At 46.9% G+C, this 24,653-nt stretch overlaps 1 protein-coding gene across 5 annotated transcripts; it reads left to right on the forward strand.

The window, feature by feature from the left end:
• Positions 1–6,625: 6,625 nt before the first annotated feature.
• SYNC (syncoilin, intermediate filament protein) lies at positions 6,626–23,884 on the forward strand. 5 transcript variants are annotated; one of them, XM_006117530.5, is made up of 4 exons: positions 6,626–6,762; positions 15,499–16,501; positions 20,584–20,708; positions 23,378–23,879. In XM_006117530.5, the coding sequence occupies exons 2-4, from the start codon at positions 15,506–15,508 to the stop codon at positions 23,436–23,438; spliced, it is 1,182 nt and encodes a 393-aa protein (XP_006117592.3). In that variant the 5' UTR covers positions 6,626–6,762; positions 15,499–15,505; the 3' UTR covers positions 23,439–23,879. The 5 variants fall into 5 exon arrangements, with proteins under 5 accessions (XP_006117592.3, XP_014426196.3, XP_006117591.3 ...); XM_014570710.4 differs by lacking the exon at positions 6,626–6,762 and adding an exon at positions 12,447–12,842 and having other exon boundaries at positions 23,378–23,884; XM_006117529.5 differs by lacking the exon at positions 6,626–6,762 and adding an exon at positions 12,849–13,165 and having other exon boundaries at positions 23,378–23,880.
• The last annotated feature ends 769 nt before the right edge of the window (positions 23,885–24,653 follow it).

Raw genomic sequence — 24,653 nt, forward strand, 5'->3', positions numbered from 1 at the left:
ACTGGGACTGGCTGGTTATGCTTCCAGGCCTGCCTGCTTTCTAATAGCACCAGCCAGGACAGCAGCTCCCACCCCGCAACGCCCTGTCAGAGCCAAGCAGGACATCAGGGCTGCAAGCTTCATGACAGTGTATCCCACGCACCTCCTGGGTGGGGTGCACTGTCCCGTCCAGTGGCACCGAGACCTCTTACAGAGAGACTAATGAGTCTGCTCTACAGCCTTCGCTAATCCCCGGCTGGCTTTTAGACATTCGCGTTCTACGCTCCAGAGGTCCCAGGTTCGATTTCGCCTGCAGACAACCGAGGCCTGTTGGTGTTGCAACGGCAGTGTCAGACAAAGATATGAAAAGCAAATATCCCAGAGCTGTGCAAATCCTGTTCCTGCAGTGCCCACAAGCCACTGCAGGGGCCATCTGTCTCTACAGTACAGTGGGATCCTAGTTCACGACTAGGGCTCCAGCAGCGCCAGTTATACACACACCATAAAACAAACAATAATAAATAAGACTGAAAGTAACGCTTGGAACCTGGTAACAATCTGATTTTTCTCCTTCCTCTCCAGAGCCCCACCCCAGCTGTCTTAAAAAAGGAGAGTGTCTTTACTCTGACCTGCTCTCAGGAAGCTTTTCCCCTTTGGACCTGCCAGCAGCCACCGCCCATCCTCTCCGGGATGTTTGCTTTGCCTATCTTCCCCAGATTAACCCTTTCCTCACCTCACACATTACCGTCAAGCCTTATCTCTCCAATACTAGCTAATTCCTCAGGGCTTGGGCTGACATTTCAGTGGAGATAGTTCGAGCCTAGTCAAGAAGGACAGAGCAGAGGTTGGGGATGTGTTCTGCCCACAGCCAGTGCCTGTGACAATACTCCCTATATTCACTCCTGCAGGAGAGGCTGAGGCAGCTAGAGCCCTGGCAGCCAGCATTCCCGCAGAGATCCATACAGTCACAGCTGCCATAAGTGGGGTGGGATTAGCAGAGGACACCTGTGCTTTTGCAGCGTATTGCTGTGAAAAGCAACACCATATAGAGTGACTCCTGCAGGAGCTGGGGACCCCCTCCCTCAGGCAGGTCTCTTAATGTAGAAGAATTGGAAGAGCAATGACCTCCCTTACGGTTTGTTTGCAGTAAAAGATGGACTGTCTTAACTGCGCCGGTAAAGCGGCAGCCCCCACTAGGGCAGATGGATGCAGTTATACTGATATGGATTATTCCAGTTCCAGAGGCAGAGTAAGTTAAGAGCAGTAAAACTGTTGTACCAGTACCAGTGTCTACACCAGGGCTACGTCTACACTGCCCTCTCTTATGCAAAAAAATATGCAAATGAGGCAAAGCGTGAATATTGCCACGCCTCATTTGCATAATTAACTAGGCTCCATTTTTGCGCAAGAGGCTTTTGTGCAAAAATAAGCCATCTACACGGCTCCTTTTTTCGCAAAACCCCCCTCTTGCACAAGAGCCGTTCTTCTGTTCTTTTTCAGGAACGGCTCCTCCTTGTGCAAAAACGGAGCCTCATTAATTATGCAAATGAGGCACGGCAATGTTCCATGCTTTGCCTCATTTGCATAATTTTTGCATATGAGAGGGCAGTGTAGACGTAGTTTTACTGGCATAACTCTATCAGTAAAAATCACCCCCTCCCAAGTGACAAAGTGCTGCTGGCATAGTTTAAAAGTGTGGTCATACACTAGAGTGTGAGTGTAGAGTGTGTCAACACTAGAAATGCTACAATAGTGCAACTGTAGCATAGACCAGTGCTACAGCAGCAGGAGGGGTTCCTCCATCGCTGTAGTAAATCCACCTCTCAGAGAAAGCAGCTAGGTTGAGGGCAGACTTCTTCTGTCAACTTAGTGGTGCCTACACCAGGGATTCCATCACAGAGGGTATGACATTTTTCATAATCTTTGATGCATGGACCAGCCTGAGACCGAGACCCGAAAAGGTATTTACGGCCTAACTTGAGAGGCAGCTGCCTAACACTTTTGAGGATTTGGCCCTACGGGATTTAGGTCACAAGGCTCTTGTGAGGCCCGTCTAGAACCCTAATCCCTGAGCCATCCTACCTCTCTCCATCTGAAGCAGATTCCCACCCCTGCCAGAGGAGGTGCAGCCAAGCCGCTGTCTCACTGCAGGAGACAGTGAAGAAAGAAGCTACGGCTGCGTAGGTAATACAGCCGATGGAGCAATCTCCCCTAGTAATAATGCTGCATTGCACATCTACTGCCCCTTGCATCCATGGATACCAAAACACTTGCAAGTCAACTATGCACATGTATAGGGAAACTGAGGCAGAGAGCAACAGTAATTCACCCAAGGTCACACTGAAGTTCAGTGGCAGAGATGGATGGATACTATGACCATGGATGCTGTAGAAACCCATAAGGTAGATGGATCACACCCAGTAGTCCTGATTCTAGCATCTGCATTAGGCCCCGCCCCGCCCAAGAATCCCACTTGGTACCTAGCAGTGCGGGCAGTAAGGTGTCTAGTTCTATGGTTCCTTCCTCATATTTACTGCTGTATATGGCCAGAGAGCAGGATAAGACCCATGGGTTTGGAAAGTCCCTGCCACAACTGCTAAGCACTGGGAACGCAGCACAGTGGGGGCTGAAAGGGAGTCTGGAGGATGGCTGGTAGCACTTAGGGATTTATAGCTGTTAAGCCCAGTGGTCTGGAACAGGTGGGAGCTGAACACTGTGTCATTCAGCAGGACCAGAGCTGGGGGAGGGGGATCTGAAGTTCGTTTATCAGTGATTAGCTCAAGCCTATGTAATTTTTAACTGGAAAACAAGGAAACGCAAGGCCCAAAGCTGCCCTCCCCCTTGGAATCCTGAGTAATATTAAACCTGCCTCCTGTCCACTCCAAGTAGATCAGTGCAGCAAGCGCACATGCCCACTCAGCAGATAGGGTTTTACAAAAAGCCAGGCAAATCACAAGTGTCACTCGCACGCACGGCGGCCTCTCGTGGCCAAAGGGATGAACATCCCAGTAAGTCTGTTCATTCTCCTCCCACAGCATCACCGAGCAGCCTTGCCAAGGCAGAAAGACCTCCCTGTGCAGGGACTTTTTGCTCCGGGACACCAAAGGGGCATGCAAAAGCAGCTTTTCCTCATCCTTCCCATGGATCGCTGCCTTCAGTGGAAATACACACAGGGCTGGAGCACAGAGTCACAATTCCCCCACCGAACCAGGCTCAAAATTCTAAGCGCTCCTGCCCAGTCCAGGAATTACTAGAAATGTGGATGAGGGGTAAGAAGTTAGCCATGAGCCATGGAGCCAGTATTGCTCACCTCGAGAGATCAATCATCATAGGATTGAAAAAACAATTATACTATTTTTTCAGGCCTTTGATTTCTGAATACCACCCTCCACCCAGCACGGGGCCTCTGTGTGTCACATCAGGGTTACCAATACTTCCCAATGTTCTGGTTAAGATAATTTGGCCCCTGCTACAAGAGCTCTGACCCCCATCTCTGCCTGCCCCCTGCCTAGCAATCAATCCTGTCCCACCCCAGCAGATCAGCCCTTCTACCCCCATTGTTTCAGGCCACCCAAATTCTTCTCTGCTTCTCCTGGGTTCCTCATCCCCACTCCCTGGCCTAAGAGGGCAGCAGTGGGGTGGGACAGGTGTAGGGGCTCCTCACCTGCCCCCTGTGCGCAACACTTCTTACTGGGAGGGCAAGGGAGGAGGCATGGGCAATGGGTATCATAGGCAGGGGAAGGTGTTGCCTTCCCAAACCATCAGCCTGGCCCCACCCATACTCTGGCCCCAGAGCACCTACTGTAGGCATTCTACCCACCCCGAGCTCCAGGGCCAGAAAGGCTTGGGTGGCGCACGGCCCCATCTCCCTGTGACAAGGGTGTCTGCCCTAGGCAGAAAGGGCAGGACTGGAGGCTTGCTTTCCCCAGCCCTACCTTCACCCACCACCCATGGGACTATGTGTTGTTTTTTAAGGATAAGAACAGTCCACGTTAATTCAGAAAGTGAGAGCAGAGAGCGAGTTCTGAAAAGAAAAGGGGAAGTGTTGAGAAGAGCAAGCCATGGATATTTCGGGCATTTCTGAAAACAGCCCCTTGCAAAAGACTAATCCATAAGCTTAGTTAATTAGCATCTCTGCTTGAGAACATTAGGAACAGGTTTAGCTATCAAACACATAGGGCTTTAGCGCGTATTAGCAGTTGCAAATGGAGGGAATTAGCAGGAGCGGAGCCACAGAGAGCAGTAAATGAGACTCAGGTTTGTTTAACGACCTGAGAGAAGGAAAGTGCAGTTGGCTGATGGAATTGACTGAAGTTAAGGCTAGGAGAGAGAAGGGAGCTTTCCGTAGAAAGGAAGAAGTCAGTAACATTCAGAATGATTTGGACACAATAGATGCTGTTGTTCAGTATAGAATCCAGCACGCCAATAACGCTAGGGGCATCCAGTGGAAAAAGAGAAAACACAGATCACAAGACGATATGCTATCGAACACTGAGGAGCAGAAGGATCAGGAGGAGTGGCACCAGCAAGCCTAAAATCTTTGACACAAGCTGCAAAGGCAGAAAAAGAATGGAAGAAATGCCAGGTTACATACAGGGATGAGGAAATGAGCTTGGGGGCTTATCTGGGCCTCTTATGGAAAACACTCTGCACCCCTGGAGTCACTGGGCAAAGCAGAGCACAGAAATTGAGACAGTCCAGAGAAACGGACAAAGGCTGTACTTTAGAGGGCAGAGGATCTTAAAAGCCCTGTATTCTTTGTGAAAGAAAGCAATCCTGCTCCCATTTAAAGCAATGGGGAAACTCCAACGAGAGCAGAATAGGCCATTAGAGGGGAACTCACTGGAGCGGATGAAATTCTGTGCGGATTGTGCTGCAAAAAGTGTTCAAAGCCTGTGTCAGAGACAAGAAGCAGACCGAGGACATGAGCTTAAAGGAGCACAATGGAAAAGAATTTAGGCAGAATGTGTTTATATGGATTGTATTTATCACATGGGCTAGATGGACCCAGAGAGAAAAAGAGGAGACATCGATTAACCCTCTTATCACTTCTGTGGGGTACTATCCCCATTACAGAGATGGGTAAAGAGGGAGACAGTTAAATGCTTTACTCAAGATCTTTCAGTGAGTCAGTGGCAAAGCTGGGCCCAGATCTCAGGAGCCTAGAACCATTTTCCTCTGTCCTAACATTTATTAAGCCTACTGTCAAAGCTGAAGGGGGCAGACCAAGGGAAAATGAACTAAGTCAGCCGTTCACAACCAGCGGTCCAAAGCCCCCAGGAGTCCACGAGCAGTTTTCAGGGGGTCTACCAAGTAGGGCCAGGATAAGACTTGCTGAGACTCTAGGTGGAAAACTGAAACCCACATGCATGGATCTTAAGCCTGGGGCCCTGAATCCTGACTCATGGAGCAAAAACCAAAGCATGGCACCCAAGCAACTTCCCTGCTTGCTACCCCTTAACACTGGCCCAGGCTTTTATATGCAGAAAATCAATTAGTGGCACAGCTGGCCTGGTGAGTTTTTATAGCATGCTAGGGAGGTCCCCCAAAAGAAAAAGGTGAGAGCCCCTGGACCTAGAATCATTTTTGTTCTGTGGTGCTTTGCTATTTTAGTGGGTCATCTGGTTCCAAGACATCTGCAACAACGAGAAAACAAGAGGGGCAATCAAGGACAGTCTGGGTATTTTTAAAAAAGCAGGACCATTTCGTTTTTGCAGTATGCTCATGTGTTTTCTTTTCTCCTTTGTGGTTTCAGCAGTGTTCCTGATAAGCCCTCAGTAGTGCTGTTTACAGGAGCAAAGTACAGTCTCCCACACACCAAAGAGCGTTTTTCAGCTTGCTCCATGCAAATAGGAATCCACCCAATCTTCCGACCTGCACTAACTTCACAAACAAAGGAGGCCAAAGAGAAGCAATTGTGGGGAGCCTTACTTAAGCAAGTCCAAAAAGAGATGCCATTTCGCTGCAGCTATGAGAGGGTCACAGTGTTGCTGAGATCTCAGCTCTGGATTTGCTGGAACAAGCTGCATTGTATTAGCAGCCTTGGGCATATCAGATGTAATGCCCCTTCCTCTCCCAATGACACCCTAGCTGACGGTTGCCTAGCTATGCTCACAAACAGATCCCCAACAGAATCTGCACCTCCTGGCCCGAAGGAAAGCCCAGCTGAACTTTTTCACATTCCTCCCTCCCCTGAAATATTTCACGGATAAGTCAGAAAGGAGGTGTGAAGTTGGCACTTCAGAAGTAACCTTTTTTGATTTCATCCCATACAAGGCTTTTTCTACCCAGCACACATGATCCACAGGTTTTATCCCCCTGGAAGCTTTGGAGAGTTATATATTTATACACACACACACTCAACTTGTTCAAGTTAATAGCATTCCTGGGCTATTGAGTCAAAAGGCACTCCACCAGCGGGAATTCTGGGCAGGCAGGCGAGGGGGGGAGCATGGACTGTACTGAAAAAAAGTTCCTTTTTTAACAACAATATTTGTCACTTAAAACTGTGCTTCCTTCAGTGGTTATGCTGGCAAGTCTTAGCTCTGATTCAAACCTAACGGCAAACAGAAATGGGTAACATGATCCCTGCACGAGGGTTTTGCCCAGGGAGGATTAACGAGACAGGGGCAAGCTGACGTTGGAGGCTACATTGACATTTATGAATGTTTCAAGAGCGTGGTGGGTGTTGCTTGGCAATTCATAAGTAGAGAAGTGGAGCCAGCTAACAACTGTCGGGGAGGATGTCAAGGACTGGGCACGCAGAGGGCTGGTACAGCAAAGGTAAGATCTGATTTAGTTCCTACCATAGAGGTTTGCTTGATTTACCCATTATTTTTATTTTTGTAACATCAAGGTGCAGCGATTGCAAGGCCTATCAATGCAATAGGAACACAAGGTGGTCAAGAGCTGACAATCTCAGGGAAGGAGATGCCGAGAAGTCAATAGTGGGATTCTAAATGAGTGTCTCGGTGAAACAAAGCCCGTCATTCCAAGGAGGAGACTTTTAAAAAAGTGTCTTAAAGTTCATTCAAAACCCCAGAAATGTGTACAGGTTGAAGCCCTAAAATCCAGGACTCTCTGGTCCAGTAGCATCATGGATATTGCTGGACCAGAGAGATTCCCAGTTGGCCAGGTTCAGAGGAGCCGGCGCAGTGGGGAGCAAAGTGTGGTGGCCAACAGTGCAGCCCCAGCCGGGTCAGAGGCAGCGGGGCCATCACAGCGGGGAGTGCAGCTGTGGCCGAGCTTAGTGGCCAGAGCTGACAGCTAGGAGAGGAGCCCCCCACACCTCTCCTGGTCCGACAAACTCCATGGTTCAGGACCACTCAGGTCCCTAAGATGCTGGACCAGGGAAGCCCCACCTGTATAGACTTGCCTGTATGATGCATCTCCTTTCCGTAGCTATATCTTGTGACAGTCTTGCTCTATCTAGTATGATGTTTTTCCACTCCTTTGTGGATGGTGTTCTAGAGCAGTCTTTTATGCTGGAAAGAGCCTCCTCACAGGGTTACTCAATCACCATTAGGGAGTAGCTGGTGTCATCTTCCACTTCTGCACTTGCTGCAGCTGAACAAGGCCAAAGCTGCCCTGAGAATCTGGAGGGGGAGAGACACAGCTACCGCGTTAGGGACTGAGGCTAGGATCTGCCACCACTGGAAAGGAAAGGGCATCTGCAGCAGCAGAACCTGATTGGCAGAGCCTGGCTCATCTCCCCTCTGCAGTCTCTGTTACATTCTTTATAGCCGTGATAGGTCAAATCACAGAAGTCCCCTTGGAGTCGTCCCCCAACGTGCTGATCATTCCACAGTCACCCAACATCCTGGGTGTCTTCCCACCTCTCTGTCTGATTGGCCAGATCCTCTGATCTCCCCCAGGCAAAGCACAGAGTTGGGGTTACTGCTCCCTTGCAGAGCAACACAAATACTGACCCAGTTCAGTTCCAGGTGGGCTCATCCCCCAGGAAACCAGCCTCCCCCCACCTCAAGAGAGACCAAAACCTCAAATAAATCCATCTTAACCTATCTAAAACTTTTACATAGATAAAGCTCATAAGGTCTGCCCACTTTATCAATGAAAGAGAGATATGCACATTGGTTACTCCCCTCCCCAGATAATTATTTATATAGGGCTTGATAATAAACAAAAGGTTGCAAGTGAACACAGTCAGCTCAAAGTAAGTTCCTAAATTAAACTAAAAAACGTGTTGCATTCAAATTCTTACCCTAAACAGCTGTTCTCATCTCAGGTAAAAGTTTTGAGTTAGAGTTGATCTTTACTCTGGCCTGGGTCTGCCGCTTCTTCAAAGTATTTTGTATTCTCTTAGGGTGGGCCAGACAGCTTCAAAGGCCAGCTGAAGCCAAAGGATTGATGGCTTCTCATTGCTTAAATAGACCTCCCCCCAGGGTGAGAACCCTTGATTCCGCCTCCCCCCATTCCCATGGAAAAATACCAGGTTCAAGATGGATTCCAGTAAAACTATGGTACGCCCACATCTTGAATACTGTGTACAGATGTGGTCTCCTCACCTCAAAAAAGATATTTTGGCCTTGGAAAGGGTTCAGAAAAGGGCAACTAAAATGATTAGGGGTTTGGAACGGGTCCCATATGAGGAGAGGTTAAAGCGACTGGGACTTTTCAGTTTAAAAAAGAGGAGACTGAGGGGAGATATGATAGAGGTATATAAAATCATGAGTGGTGTGGAGAGGGCACATAAAGAAAAGTTATTTATTAGTTCCCTAAATAGAAGAACTAGAGACACCAAATGAAATTAATGAGTAGCAGGTTTAAAACTAATAAAAGAAAGTTCTTCACACAGCGTGTAGTCAACCTGTGGAACTCCTTGCCAGAGGAGGCTGTGAAGGCTAGGACTATAATAGTTTTTAAAGAGAAGCTAGATAATTTCATGGAGGTTAGGTCCATAAAAGGCTATTAGCCAGGGAATAAAATGGTGTCCTTGGCTTCTGTTTGTCAGAGGCTGGAGAGGGATGGCAGGAGACAAATCGCTTGATCATTGTCTTCGGTCCACCCTCTCTGGGGCACCTGGTGCTGGCCACTGTCGGCAGACAGGATACTGGGCTAGATGGACCTTTGGTCTGACCCAGTACGGTCGTTCTTATGTAGTACCAGGTGGCATGGTTGCACGTCCTTTTAGGACCAAGCGCAGTTTGGGCTAACAGGATGAACAGACCATCCACAGGTCATTGGTTTGAGAACTGAGGTATTAGGTACATAAAATATCATCAATGGCCCTCATTAGCACATTAGAACTAGGAACAGATTCACACTGAATGTTTCTTTGCTTCACATATGAGAATGGTACATGCACAAGAATAGGATATATACATTCAGCAAACTAACATTAAAATTAATGTTACAGGAGGTATTCTGAATCTTTGAATCTTGCATATTCATATGCCAATTTTCCTAAAGCGTGGGGATGGGGGAGACTGACAATAGCCACATTTCAGAGGCAACTAAGCTTTAGTGGAACACATTCGTATATTGAGGTTAAATGTTAGTAAATGTGAATATATTTAATGGGGGGCAAACTTGAAACAAAGCCCCATCTCATTCTAAAGGGCAGAGAAAAATGTTACCGGCAGAGCAGATTCACTGGTGAAGCACAACCCAGCTCCGGCTTGCTCCAGAATAGAGCTCAAAGACTGAAATGCAGTAGCAAAGTAAAGAGAACTTTATTCTTAACAATAATAGCACCTGGCATCTGTATATTCACTTTTCACCTGCAGATCTCAAAGTGCTTTGTTTTGCCTAAAGCACTTTGCGTTATTTTAACCCCCTGTTTACACACGGGAACCAACAGGCACAAAAGTACAGGAGAAATTTCAGGTATGTGTAAGTCACTTAGGAACCTAAGCTTATGTTTACACTAGGAGCACTCTACCCGTGTAGAACTACGTGTACATTATCCCCACAAAGACCTAGTGTAGACACAGCTATACTAGTTTTGCACCAGTGTGGCAAATCTACTCGCCCATGCATAAAACAAGCCAACCTAATAAAAGCGCAGTATTGGTAGTACAGCTGCATGCGCACTACAAACTTTTGCTAGCACAGCTCGCTCAGGGATCGCATGCTCTCAGACTCCTGACCAACAGAAATTGGTAGCGTAGACACAGGTTATGTCTTCACTAGAAACATGACAGCTATACCACTGACCACGTCAGTGCAGACACTACTACAGCGACAGGAGGGGATTTCCCTGGCTGTAATTAAGCTACCTCCACAAGAGGTAGGTTGATGGAAGAATTTTTCTGCTGACTTAGTGCTGTCTACACCTGGGTTCATATCAGCTTAACGACTTTGCTCAGAAGTATGAATTTTTCACATCCCTGAGTGACATAAAAACAGTCAACCTAGCTTTTAAGTCTAGATCTGGCCAAAGTCTAAATCTAAGACCTGACCTGGCCCATGTCTAAAACTTAGATTAGCCTAGATCAGGGTCCACCAAGCCATCAGCGGCAGGGGCCACATGCATCTCTGCACACCGGGTATCCGTGGGGGGGCTCTGAGTGTTGTTCCCACCCTCAGCACAATTTTGCAGCTCTCATTGGCCAGAAGCCAACCAATGGGAGCTACCTGGACTGTGCTTGTGGAACAGTCAGTGCCTGGAGAGTCGTCCCCCCCCCCGAAGGGGTGTGCTACAGAGATAAACAGGGTCCCTGCAGCCAAGCACTTGAGCAGGGGGTATGGCAGGTAGGGAGCCCGCCCAAGGGACCTGCTGGGCTGCCAGCCAGTAGCTGCCTACACTAAGCGCCTCTTGGCCAAAGCCTGCACCTGACACCCCAGCCCCTCACTCCCTGTTCTAAGTATCAACCCCCGATCTTGGTCACAACTCCCTCCCAGTCTGTGCACCTCCTCTAGGTCAGACTCCTCTCCTGCAACCATGCCCCCTCCCAGACCTGCACTCCAGTCTCTGGCTCTCAGATGCGACCCCCTCCTTCATCCAACCTTCCACCCAGACCCTGTACTCCCATCCATTACCCCGAGCTCCCTTCTGCACCCAACCTCCATCCCGGACCCCACACCTTTTCCATCAATATCATGGAAGAGTGCAGCTCTTGACCACTTACCAAATTCTTGGAGTGGCCTCCCATCAAAAATGATTGCCTGCCCCCGACGTAGCTGCATTGCTCGGAGGTGGGAAAAATTCACATCCTAAGGAGATGTAGCTATGCCCATCTAAGCCTCCGTGTGAAAACCATCTCACCACCCCCACTCGAGGAGGTGGATTAACCACAGCGAGAGAAAAACTCCTTCCATCCCCGAGTGACGTTCCGATATGCTTGGGCCACAGAGGCAGAGCCGCAGTGCCCTTACTGTGCCTGTGCAGAGATACAGCCTCACTGTCACAAGGAACTCACTGAATGTCAGTGGGATGTAGGCTCCTAAACCAATGAGCTGTTTCTGAAAAATGTTAAAGTGACTAGCTCTAGATGAACGAGCGCAGGGGTTTTCAAACTACAGGTCATGACCCAGGAGTGGGGGGTGGAATGTTGGACACTGGGGCTCCTTGCTGCAGGGGGATCAGGTGAGCAATGGGGGGGCTAAGGCAGCTCCCTGCCTGTCCTGGCACCGCAGACTGCACTATTACCAGCAAAAAGCCTGGCTCCTAAGTTGGGGGAGGGGGCGGGAAAACGCATAGGGCTCCTTGCACTGCCCCTGCCCCAAGCACTAGCTCCACTCTCCCATTGGCTGGGAGCCTGCTGCTTCTGGGGCGCAGCATGGCCTGCGGTGCCAGGAGAAGCCGGAAGCTACATTAGCCTCACCACGGAGCAGGAGCCACTCAAGATAAGCCCCCGCTGCCCCAGCCCCGACTTCCCCAAAGCTGGAGCCCCCTCCTGCACCCCAAAGCTCCATCCTCAGCCCCACGCCGGAGCCCATGCTCCAGGCAAATTACATTGGGTCGCGGCCCCAACAATTTCCTTCAACTGGGTCACGAGGCAAAAAAAAGTTGGAAAACTCCTGCACTAGTAAGTCTGTGGCATTGGCAGGAGTAGAACCCGTGAGTCCTGACTCTGATTGGTTCCTAAAACCCGTTCAATCTCAAATATTTGTAAGGGATTCCGTGGGTTCTTTGAAAAAGAATCTTGTAGTATTCTCTGTTCCAATCCATGAATACTGATCACTAGCCACGAACTTGGAAGGAACATCGCCCCCCTTATGTCCCCCACTCCACCTGCTCCCACCCATTCCACTCCATCTGCTTTCTCGTGCGTAGCTCACCAGACAGCTGCGTGTCTGTGCAAGCATCCCCATGGCTGCCTCGGGATGGCTGAGGACATTGTGCCAGTCAGGGAAGAGTGCCCAATAAGGGCAGGGAAAGGGCGGGCTTAAGGCTGCACATAGAAAACCATCACTTCAAATCCTTCTACCAAAAAAAAAAAAAAAAAAACACACACACACACACACACACACACACCAAAGGCGCACAGCAGCTCAGAGCTTGTGCTCCGTCTTGAGCAGGGTAATTCCTGCACCACCTCTGGGAAATGCCTCACAGGATGGGCTTGCTTTAGATCCAGACTCCCAGCTCATAAACTGATTTTTGACTTCGGGAAGGACCCAGCTGCATTTGCTGTGACTTGTTGCCTGCTAAAAATGATCGGGAGCAAGGAGCCAGCTCTCCCTTTCTCCGCCCTCCTCCTCCTCCCTACCCACGCTGGGAGGGATCCAGTGTCAGCCTGTAGCTGGCATTGCAGCTGGGGTCCAGGCAAAGAAAGGGAGATTGCTGCTTGGAGGCAGGGGGCTCTGGTTTCTAACAGTTTATTAATAGCAAATACACACGCCCATGCTAAACCCACGTCCAGTCCAGCGCACGAGGAACTGGGCTCCGGGAGAGAAAGGTGAGAGCTAACAATTGCAAATTGAGGCCGTGCTTTTCCTTTGTCTGGGACCAGACAGGGTAAAGGTGGCAAATGTGGACGGCTGCAGAGCCACTTCCACCCTGTGAGCAGGGATTAACTCGAAATCCAGCAGCTCTGCTCAGAATACAAGGCAGCTCAGCTCCTGCAGGGCGCGGTTTCATTCATTTGATAGGGTTACAAGATCTGCCAGGAGCGTGCCTTAGCCAATACATTCAGGTTAGGATTACCAGCCATTCCAGTCTGTGCTGAGGAGTGTACTGTACTTCACCATGGGACCATAAGGAAGGTATGTTACCTACCAGGTAAGAGATGTCTTGTGTGAGCTGGGGGGGGAGGGGGGGAGGGAAGAGAGAGACAGAGTGAGTGTGTGTCAGAACACACAAATGAGAAGAGGAGGAGTGGCATGGTGAGTGGGTGTGAATCCCTAAGCCCAGATCTGGAAGGTGGGACTGCAGAGTTTGGTCTGGGGCAGTTGATCAGTTTCAGGATTCAATCCCACAACAGCAGGACCAGCTGAGGCAGAGGTTATTTCTCGATTTTACTCCCACACATGCAGCTGAGCCACAAGGGGTTTAATCTGCCAAAAAGTTGCTGGTACCAGCTGGAAAAGAGCTCTGCTTTTGTCCTCACCTTTCCATGAGCTGTCTTCGTCTCCCTTAGGAAATAGAAGTAGGGTGAGTATCTGTTGAGGTTAGGAATGTGTCATGATTTCAGAAAACTGCCTTATTTGGGAAGAGGGAGAGTACCCATGAAAATAATCTGTTCTCTCTCATCTTAGAATTGTTTTAGCGAACAGAGGGGAGCGCTGTTATTGTGCCAGCCTACGCTAATTTATTTCTAGATGACTAGACCTTAGCTCATTTCCATGCTGGCAGCGAGCATGCTATCGCCTGCTATTTCTGCATTCTTCCTCTCCAACTCTACTCCAAATCGGGTGTGGTTGCAGCTTACATACCCTAGAATAGACTCTATGGGTTTTTTTTAAAACAGCGTAACAGCCTTTTTGCAATAGATCATTCTCTCCTCACCACCCCAGTGCACGTGTGCGTAGACTAGCTACAGCTGAAGCATTCTGTAACAAGAAGGCATATTAGGGACTCACACAGAACACAGGGGATAAATGATCAGCTCGCAGTTGCAGAAGGGAGTTACGACTCCTTCCTGGGAAAGCCAAAGCTTCTCTACTCAGTGTTAAATGTTATATTCCATCCTCAGCCATCTTGGAGAGCCTGCATGTAGGCTAAGAGCACATTCCCTTGCTGGGAGGCTGTCAGCATGACTGAAAACCAGGCAGGTTTGACTTGGAAATCTCTATAACTTGGCACTATACATTTCTATTTGCTTGACATTTTGTACACACACTCTCACTGCAGCAATACCTAGTAAAAGCCTTTCATTTGACATTCATAGTAAATTCCCTCCTAAAAATAAAAGAAAGACATAGCACAAAAGTTACAGTCACAGCGTGCGGGGGGGCAGAGAGAGGCAGGAACACACCTCTATTACTATTATTATGTATTACTGTAGCACCTCAGCATCCTAACCAAGGCTGGGGACTATGTTATACTCTGCAAACACTGAACAGAAGACAGTCCAGGCCCCAAAGAGCTTCAGTTCTAGGACATGACACCAACACATTTTGACAAGCAGTAATATGACTCTAGGCATGTCAAATGCACCCATCCCTACAGCAGCCAACTACAAGCTCATGTACCAAGTACAGAAGAAAGATGTTTCCACACCCAACCTCTAGCAGCACAAACACCTTCACTCATATAAACTAGAAAGTTTAGCCAAGTGTTGGTCTAGGGGTACATATAGCCATAGTCAGACATTCTACACTTCTGTGTTTATGGTGCAAAGCAATGTGAAAAAACCGTGAGTAAACAGATCAGGACCACGTGGTCTATTCCCTCTGAAGTAACAAGCAGGGATCAGCAACACCATTTTACTACCAGAAACCACGGTGAAACAATTTAAGTCTACCCTGGTATTTACAATGCAACAATCGCTGTAGTGTCTATGAACCAGTGTTTCAGCAGAGTCACTCACTGGTCACATCCTGCCACGGAATAACGGTTTGCATTATGGGAAAAGTTGTTACTATTAGACCAGTCACCGCAGTGCAACTCTGCAAGGTGTTGTCCCAGGCTGTTTATTCTGTAACTCCTTCATCATGTGGAATTGCAAGTGGTGGCTCTCCAGGCTGAGTACCACCGGAACTGCGACTGGTTTTTAAAATGACGACTACTCTCTCCTTCCCAGTCCGTTTGCATCAATGTGTCACTTTTTTTATTTTGTCGAACAAAACAGCTTTGGTTTTTAAAGCAAACTTGCTGTAAGACCATGGATAACGCATTGATAGCAGCCGCTGCTGTAGCCTTCGTGCTCAACTCATAAGCCACTTCGGAAAGCAGGGTCTCTTGTAAAGGACAGGAAGGGTGTTTTACATGCGTAAAGGCAGCTAAGAGCAGCAGAGGTGGGGCCCTGCAGTGGAAAAAGGTGCTTATTTTAAACACTCCACAAAGGTACCTGGTTCAGGGAAATCAGTTTGAGGAACTGTTCCTTACCAGCGCAGAGCAGGCTGAAACTTGCAGGGAATGTTATTCTGATGTTGTTCATGTCTCGTTTCCAGGGACCTGATGGCCGATTCGGAACCGCCTTTGGAGCAGCATGGGGATGATGCAGGGACATCCTTAGAGCTCCAGCAGGAGGTTACAGATGCCCTGTTAGAGCCTGACGTTGCACACGCCCCCTTGGAGCTAACTATGGATGTCATGAACACCCTGCTGGAGCTGAACGTGGAAGCTGCAGGTGCCCCGCTGGAGCTGAATATCACAGACACGTCCTTGCAGCAGCATGTGGATGGCACAGATTCTCCCTTGGGCCTAGAGGGTGCCGAGCCTCTGACGCTGAGCATTGAGGAGCTGGGAGAGCACTTCCAGGAATGCATCATGGCAGTGGAGCAGCTGGAGGAGGAGAGGGACAGCCTCATCCAGGAACTCACGCTGCTCCGGGAGCCTGCCCTTCAAGAAATCAGACAAGCTCACGAGGCAATCCTGGCAGCCTACCGACTGCAGGCCAAGGTGGAGCTGGAGAGGGACAATCTGAGGAACGAGATCCGACAAGTCAAGCAGAAGTTATTCAAGGTGACCAGGGAGTGTGTGGCTTGCCAGTACCAGGTGGAAACAAGACGGCACGACATGGCCCAATATGCCATCTATCAGGAGGAACTGGAAACCAGGGTCAGCCAGCTCTCAGAGGAAATATTGCAGCTGAGAGAGACTTGTGAAAAGCAGAAAGAACAGGTCAGGCAGCGTCTGGAGAGGCCTCAGTACCGAGGGGACAGCCATTTCTTGCAGGAGAGCCGAAGGCTTTCCGTGGAGTTCGAGAGTTTTGTGGCAGAGAGCCACCAGGGCCTGGAAAAACACTATGAGCCGCAGCTCGTGTGCCTTTTAGAAAGGAGAGAAGCCAGCGCTAAGGCTTTGCAACAAACGCAGGGAGAGATTCACGGGCTGAAGGAGGCACTGCGACCACTGCTGGGAGAGACCAGCAGGCTGCAGCTACAGAACAGAAGCCTGGAAGAACAGATCGTGCTCATTAAGCAAAAACGGGATGATGAAGTTCTCCAGTACAGGGTATGCTTTACAGGCCTATTAATACAGCTTAAACACCATTCTAGTCTAGGTCTGGTCTGTGCTGCTTCCATGGAGGTGGCCGGGGTCCTGGATTCAGCAACTGCATACTACAGTGATTGGTACTATCCAGAGATGAACGTAAGTGGGTGTGCCCTGGTACGTAGCGCCAGCAAGAGCTGGCTGAGCTGTGGCAAAAGCCAGCAGGGAGCTATTTAAAGAGCTGGCAGAAACCCAAATTGCAATAGGACAGTACCCGTAAGAAATGTGAAGTTAGTTACTTTCATCGTTGGTGCTATACAGATACCTTATACACAAGAGTTGGGAGTCTTGCTTTGAAACCCATGGAAATTAGGGTATAGAAGACACTGTACTCAGAGGCAAAAGAAAAGATGGCAGAGAATAACAGGGGTAATAGAAAGCCAGACCTCTTCTACTTGCCGAGGCATGTAGTAGCCCAAGAAAACCAGGATGTCCCCTCTCCTTGAAAGAGGCAAGGCAAAGCAAAGCAATGGCTGCTGTTAGGCAGGCAGAAAAAAAGAGAGGTTAGAAATAAAGAGGACACCAGGCGATACTGCTAGGGATTCATAACTATGGTCAAAGAAAATATTTTTCTAGTTTAACCTGACGTGTTATCGATCTCCTCTTCGAACATATGGCAGTGTTATCTATGTGCCTAACAACAAAGCCAGTCCCCATCTTGCACAATATGAGAAACACAGAGGAGCAGAAATAACTTTAGCTTTGTTAGTCAAAAAGTAAATCTTAATTAAGGGCCTAAAGCACAACACAAGTTTATCACATGCATGTTCATTTCCAAAGAGTTTAAACCCTATGAAGCAGTGTCGCACCAAAGCTGCTGCTTTTCAACTTGTAGCTGTTGTCTTACGTATTTGCATTTGAATCAGATGTTAAATACAAGTCCTGCTAAAAGTTTGGTTTTTTAAAAAAGTTTCCAAGCTTTGACTGATCTATTAGACACATCAAGAAACAAATCCTCTGTGTAATTCAGTGAAACGTCAGACACTTCAAGGTAGCAAAATCAATTAACACCACCAGATCTGGTCCTCTCTCTATTTAGATGTCCCAGGAGGACGTGTCTCTGTCTACTGAAAACACATAGGCATAGAGAGAGTCAAGTTTTTGAGTTTACACAGAGCCTGAGGAAGAGCTCAGTGTAAGTTTCTCTCTTACCAACCGAAATTTGCCCAATAAGAGATATTAGCTCCTCCACCTTTGTAATAGCCTGGGACTAACAGGACAATGCTACATATCCAATATGCAAACACATGCTACTTTACAGGTATGTAATACCCACATCTAAAGATTTCTCTCTGCCTTAGACGTGCATGCTCAGATACTACAGAGATAAATAAGCACATCACAAACAAAGAGAGATGCATCAAAACAGCCCAACTTGCAGCAGGTCATCACATAACATTTTTCCTTGGGGCTACCTGAAAAGCACCTAATAGCTTCATTTTGTGCTGAATATAGCAGCTCCTTTTATACTGAGTGAGCTTCTACAATTACAGCAGTGTCCAGAGTACCCAGTCTGCTTCTGGGGTTAGTTACAGGTGCTGGTTAGTTTATAAAGCCTTAAGTGGTCTAGGCCTGTTATTTATCCTCTCGTCTTGTTGGCATTTAAAATGCATAAACCAAATACACTATTAATACTAAGCCTCTGATGTTGATAAGAAGGGCTGCAGGCGTCTACTGTCTCAAGTGGGGCTATTTTCCCCCAAGAGCGAGAAATAATCTTCCTACAAATTTCCAGTGGTCCACTCTGGTATCCTGTATCCTCCAATGGTCACAGGTTCAGGGTTTTAAACCTTCATTATGACTACTTATGTAACAACTTTCTCTGGGGGTAGAAAGGAGAAGGGATTTCTTTCTAAACAAATGCAGGTAGTGACTGGTTTATGCCCTGAAAATAGAAGTGTTTATGCCTTATATATTTTTAAACCCAGTTGGTTTAATGATGGATATAATTCATATAAATTACTATGACTCCTCTGAATCTTAATAGGCTCTTTGCCACACCCTCTCTTAGCAACGTACACCACAGTTCAAAGTTTCCTTTTCCATTTTAATATCTGCTACCTTCATTTCCTCTCGTTCTTGTACTATGACAGAAGATAAACAAGCCCACAGCTGACCTTTTCCCTACACCTCTATCACATCTCCTCTCTAAACATAATAATCCAACTCTAATCTTGCCTTCTATAGAAATTCTTTCCATGTCTTCAAAGCACATTCCTTACTTTTTCTATTTCGAGAATACACTTTTTGAGACCAAACCTGAACCCACGATACAAAGGGGAGAATTTCTGCCATTATAGACCTTAGCAGTACTTTTTTCAGTATTGTTCTCTGCTTTTCTTAACACAGCTATTAATAGAGTCTATGGCATCTATGAAATTAAGCTAGTGCCTCTTTAAAAATAAAAGCCTTTCTGAATGTCCTCAGAGCTGTTTCCTTAACATATTGGGTCTCAGTGAAAGCAACTGGCTGACTTCCTCCTGCCTTAATAGTAACAAGTGTCACACACTGTCAAAGGAGATTCAGGGGGTAGCCGAGTTCGTCTGTACAGAAAAAAACAACAAATGGTCTGGTAGCACTTTATAGACTAACAAAACATGCAGACGGTATCATGAGCTGTCTCCCTTGCCAGAGGTAATCTATAACCACTACAATAAATGTCCAATGTTAAGTATTTCACCCCCATTTTGTAGGGGAAAGAAAAGCAATTACATGTCTAGAGTGTATTTAGGGGAAGATGATCCACAATTCTATCCCCCTTTCACTCCACACCTTTTCAGCTAAGTTAAAGCAAGCCAAGGCAGTCAGTGGCTTCTAAAACTGGACTTGGATTTCATTCCCTATACCCTTTCTGAACACTGCTGTTGGAAAGCTTTTGGCAAGTTCCCCTGATCATGCATGAAGGTAACAGATGCTGCAGGCTCTGTATGAAGAGGTCAAGCCATTTATGTCCAGATCAGCTCATGGCCTTACATCAACTTTTCATTTTAGATTTCTCTTCCCATTCAGCGTTTGGAAAGCACAGTGCTTGCTGAAATTGACTCGTATTTCCTATTGCCACATCTCACAAGGACTCAGAGCGTACGGTCTGCCATTAATTTCCTCCTGGCAATTTTACGTTCAGATAAAAATAGATTGGATCACTCTGAAACACTCACAATTTGTTTGTATTACGCTTCGGTTATCAATTCGAGAGGCGTTGTGAGCTGACACACATCCCCCACAAACCAATAAGCCTACTGAGCATGCATTGGCACAGTCAGCCACAAATAGAACTTTCTCCCTAGACAAACTAGGTTCCTTATCTATACTGGGGAAATAATCAAATGGGTGTCTAGCAATACTCCTGCTAATCTGGGTGGCAGCAGGCTTCACAGGTGATTACTCAGTCCCACCCAGTCAGCCAGCCCAGTGCACTGAGCCTTGAGCCTCGGACTGCGCGGGGCTGAGTCATCACCTAGGAAGCTGTGCTACCCCACAACTAAGAGGGAACACTGGTGGCTAGCCATCAGTACAGCTGCAACTGTGCAAACCCATAGGCTATGTCTACACTGGCATGATTTTCCGGAAATGCTTTTAATGGAAAAGTTTTCCATTAAAAGCATTTTCGGAAAAATCGTGTCTAGATTGGCAGGACGCTTTCCCGCAAAAGCACTTTTGCGGAAAAGCGCCCGTGGCCAATCTAGACGCAGTTTTCCACAAAAAAGCCCCGATCACCATTTTCGCGATCGGGGCTTTTTTGCGGAAAACAGTACTGTGCTGTTTACACTGGCCCTCTTACACAAATGATTTGCACAAGAGGGCTTTTGCCCTCTTGAGATCATCAGTGTTCTTGCGGAAATTCAAGCGGCCAGTGTAGACAGCTGGCGAGTTCAGATGATTTTGCGGAAAAACTTGCCAGTCTAGACACAGCCAGAATGTAAACAGGCAGACCTGCTACGTTGATGTAAACAGGGCAAATCCTCCTTCTCCCACCCCTCCCTGTTTAGGCAACACTAAGAGCTGTGTTTCAGTTACACATTAGACATTTTCCTTGTCCACAGGAGCAGGTAGAAGAGATGGAAGAGAGACTAAGGGAGCTGAAAAATGAGGTCCAGCTTCAGCAACACAAGAACCAAGAATTGGAAGAGCTGAGGACCAGCCTACACCAGGAACTATCTATTTACAAGTCAGTTTATTTCTTTTTATTGGTAAAACTATCTAGCATGGAAAGAAAGAATGACAAGTAGTTTTCAAGGACAGCCTTAGAAACTGGCTAAGTAGGAACCTAAAGCTCCTAGTTCCTGTACAAGCAGGGGGATGGAGTAGCACTACTTTGATGGAAAGCACTACACAAACTAGACAATACCATTAGTATCAGTCAGGGATTGGCACGCATAAGTATTGGCTAGAAAGCAGTGTGAGGCAGACAGATTAAAATGGATAGACCTTTAGCAACACAGATACAGTGAGGGCACAATTTTCTTCAAGAATGCCCCAGTTTTGAAAAAGTGTGGGAAATGTTCATGGCGATAGACAGTATCCACAGGCACAAGGGGGAATATTCCCTTCCTGGTCAAGATACCATTACTATTCCTTTTTCCCTTCAGGATGCTTCATGTTACAGAAATGCTCTACAGCTCCAAGAATTTCAAACAAAAATACATTGATTTACATCGCAAAGTTTTCACTTTGGCTATGTCTACACTACAAGGTTTTTGTGCAAAAACCCGCAGAGCGTCCACACTTCAAGCACATTTTTGCGCTAGAAAAATCTAGTCAATCGACAGAACAGAGGGCTTTTTGTGGTGTAGGTATACCTCCTTCTACAAGGCATAACTCCTTGTTGCGCTACAGCTCTTGCGCAGAAAGGCTTGTGTGGACGCTCTGCAGGGGTTTCTTGCACAAAAAGAGCCTATCTGAAAAAGCACAGGTGCTCTGATGACCATTTTGTGAATGGCCATCAGAGCTTTCTTGCGCAAGAGCATCCATACAGCGTGGACATGCTTTTGCGATGCGCTTTGAGGTCTAGTCGGGTTTTTGCGCAAGAACTCTTCCGCAAAAGGCTTCTTGTGCAAAAACCCTGCAGTGTAGACAAAGCCTTTGGGACACATTACGGCTACATCTACATTGGCGTCCCTTTCCGGAAAAGGGATGCTAATGAGACGAGTCGGAATTGCAAATCTGCGGGGGATTTAAATATCCCCGCGGCATTTGCATTTACGTGGCTGCCGCTTTTTTCCAACTTGGGGATAAGCTGGAGAAAAGCGCCAGTCTAGACGCGATTCTCTGGAAAATAAGCCCTTTTCCAGAGGATTTCTTATTCCTACTTTCAAGCCGGAATAGGAATAAGAAATCCTCCGGAAAAGGGCTTATTTTCCGGAGAATCGTGTCTAGACTGGCGCTTTTCTCCGGCTTATCCCCAAGCCGGAAAAAAGCGGCAGCCACGTAAATGCAAATGCCGCGGGGATATTTAAATCCCCCGCGGATTTGCAATTCCGACTCGTCTCATTAGCATCCCTTTTCCGGAAAGGGATGCCAATGTAGACGTAGCCTACCAGTTTATTGGGCTGTATGTGCTCGCGCTGGAGATTTTTAGTAATTTTCCTTGTGATGGTGGCATTCATTTTCCTTCCCCACACACAACTTTCTCCCTTTTGTAGTTTCAGAAAAATCTTCCCTCACTCCACAGATGTGTACCATACTTTTCTTGGAAAAATGCAGGTTGAATCTCTCTAATCCTGAGGGTGCTGGACCTCACTGGTGCCAAACCACAGAATTTGCTGAACCACAGGAGGTCAATATTGTCTAGCAGCATTATCAACACTGCCACTGCTTCCTGGGCTCTTCGATTTAGCACAGGAGAATGAGAGCAAGGTCTGGTGGCTGTAAAACTTTCTAGAACCGTGGGAAACTTGGACACACTCATGCTAAGTGAACATCTGGCTAACTCACATCATGCCAAGCATCAGAAATTGCTAAACAGGGAACGCCGGACTACAGACGTTCCACTGTTAGTAGGGAATTGCCTCTTCCTTTACAGTAGTGTTTCCCAAATGGTGTTCTGCAAAGTAAAAATAAGGGTTCCACAAGAAAATTCCATTAATTATTTTAAATCATAAAATGTTGTAATAGTGATTTTTTTAAAAATGTGCAATTAAACAATGTTGATTTCATGACCTTGTTTATTATAATCTTTACTTATTTGTGGTCTACTTTTTCAGGTTCATATATTAGACTGTTAGGGGTTCCACAAAATTCTTTCGTGTTTAAAAGGGTTCTGTGGCCAAATAAAATTGGGAAATGCTGCTTTAGAGGAAGAAATATCCTTCTGGCAATTTTGAGAGACCAGCAGTTAATTGTATTTATCTTCCTGATCAGGTATCAGATGGCAAAGATGTAGGCTAGGTTGGTCTAAAAGTCACAGGATTCAAAGGCCAGTATTTTCAAATACGAATTCGTATCTGCACCTCCAGGTTCTCATACATGCTACTGGTGTTCATCACTAAAAGATAGATGCCTCAAACCATATTAAGTGGCCTAAATAAAAAACCTAAAACTGGGCAGCGAAGCTTGTAAATTTGAGTTTACTGCTCGCTCCTTTGCCTATGGCCTGTATATCAACACCATTCCTCTTTCTCTGCCATAGCAATAGTTCCTCATTTTTCAAACTGTGTTGAGGATCAGTTGATCTGCCTTCTGGGTGCAAACTGCATAGTTCTGCCTGCTTATTCAGCTAACCTGATCGCTATCCAGTGCTACTCCTGCATGTCTTGCAGCACTAAAATGCTTTTTGTAATTCTCCAGATCATTATTTCATTAGAATTGGTGACCTAAGTTTACTTTGTACATTTGCAGGGGCTGCTTAGAAATCTATGGTCAGCTTTGCAACTCAGAAGAAAAAGTAGACCAAGACTGACTGATGGACTTTCTTTAGTTTAACCAGAAACTAAAGGCAGAAGAGCTTGATGTGAAGGACTGAAATGTCTACAGTGGACACTTACATTTCCCTCTTTCTGCTCACCCCCTCCTAAGTAATGCATAGAAGCTATTTAAAAAGTCAGGAATATTAGACAATCGTTTGCTTGTTTATATTTCTTGAGGTGCTGCTCTGTTGATCTTCTAGCATTGTAGAAAAGAGTGATGCTACCATCCTCAAGGAGAGCACAGAAGAGTATACTTGTACTACACAATGAACATATAACGAACAATAAGATGTATGTTTTGCTGTGTTTGGAAAGCATATCTGATCTTGTTCCATAGGTGGATTGTGTAAGCTTGCACAGAAAAGAAGCCTTTTTTTTTTATTAAAGGAACACTTAAAAAGGATTGTGATAGAGATGTAGCCGTGTTAGTCTGGTGTAGCTGAAACAAAATACAGGACGATGTAGCACTTTAAAGACTAACAAGATGGTTTATTAGATGAACTTTCGTGGGCCAGACCCACTTCCTCAGATCATTATTTGATCTGAGGAAGTGGGTCTGGCCCACGAAAGCTCATCATCTAATAAACCATCTTGTTAGTCTTTAAAGTGCTACATAGTCCTGTATTTTACAAAGGATTATTCTTGTTGCACCATAAACGGGACTGTTTCTTTTGTAGCTAAAAAAATGACTGCTGTATTGAGACACGTTCTAGTAGGGTCCATAAACCAAGTTCCCATATAAATGGTTTCCACTCTATATAAAAATCTCACCTTCAAAATAAGGAGTCAGGGTTTAAACTTGCAGGAGTAGGGAACCTTTTTAGAGTTGGGGGCCGCTGTCCCAGAGGGGGAAAAAAAAATAAAAATCAAATCAGTTGGGGACCGCACACAAGTGAGAAGCAAAGCGAGAAGCGCCTGATGGAGAAGGAAAGAGACATTCCTCACATTCTCCTTGCACGCCAGAGCCTAGGGGGGCCCAGGCTAGATTTTGTATGCTCAGCCCTATGGGTGGATGGCAGAGGAGCTGGAGTGCCAGCGCAGGCTCCTTGAGGCAGGGGAGATCCCTGAGAATCAGGGGCAAGATCCAGGCAAGACAGGAGCCACATCCAGCCCCCAGGACTAAGGTTCCCCACCCCCGGACTAGTTATATATCCCAAATCACATTCTGCCTCATGGTGAGTACAATATGGTCTTATGATCAAATCAAA

Source organism: Pelodiscus sinensis, chromosome 26, assembly GCF_052426305.1.
Source record: "Pelodiscus sinensis isolate ZL-2025 chromosome 26, ASM5242630v1, whole genome shotgun sequence".
Lineage (NCBI taxonomy): Eukaryota > Metazoa > Chordata > Testudines > Trionychidae > Pelodiscus > Pelodiscus sinensis.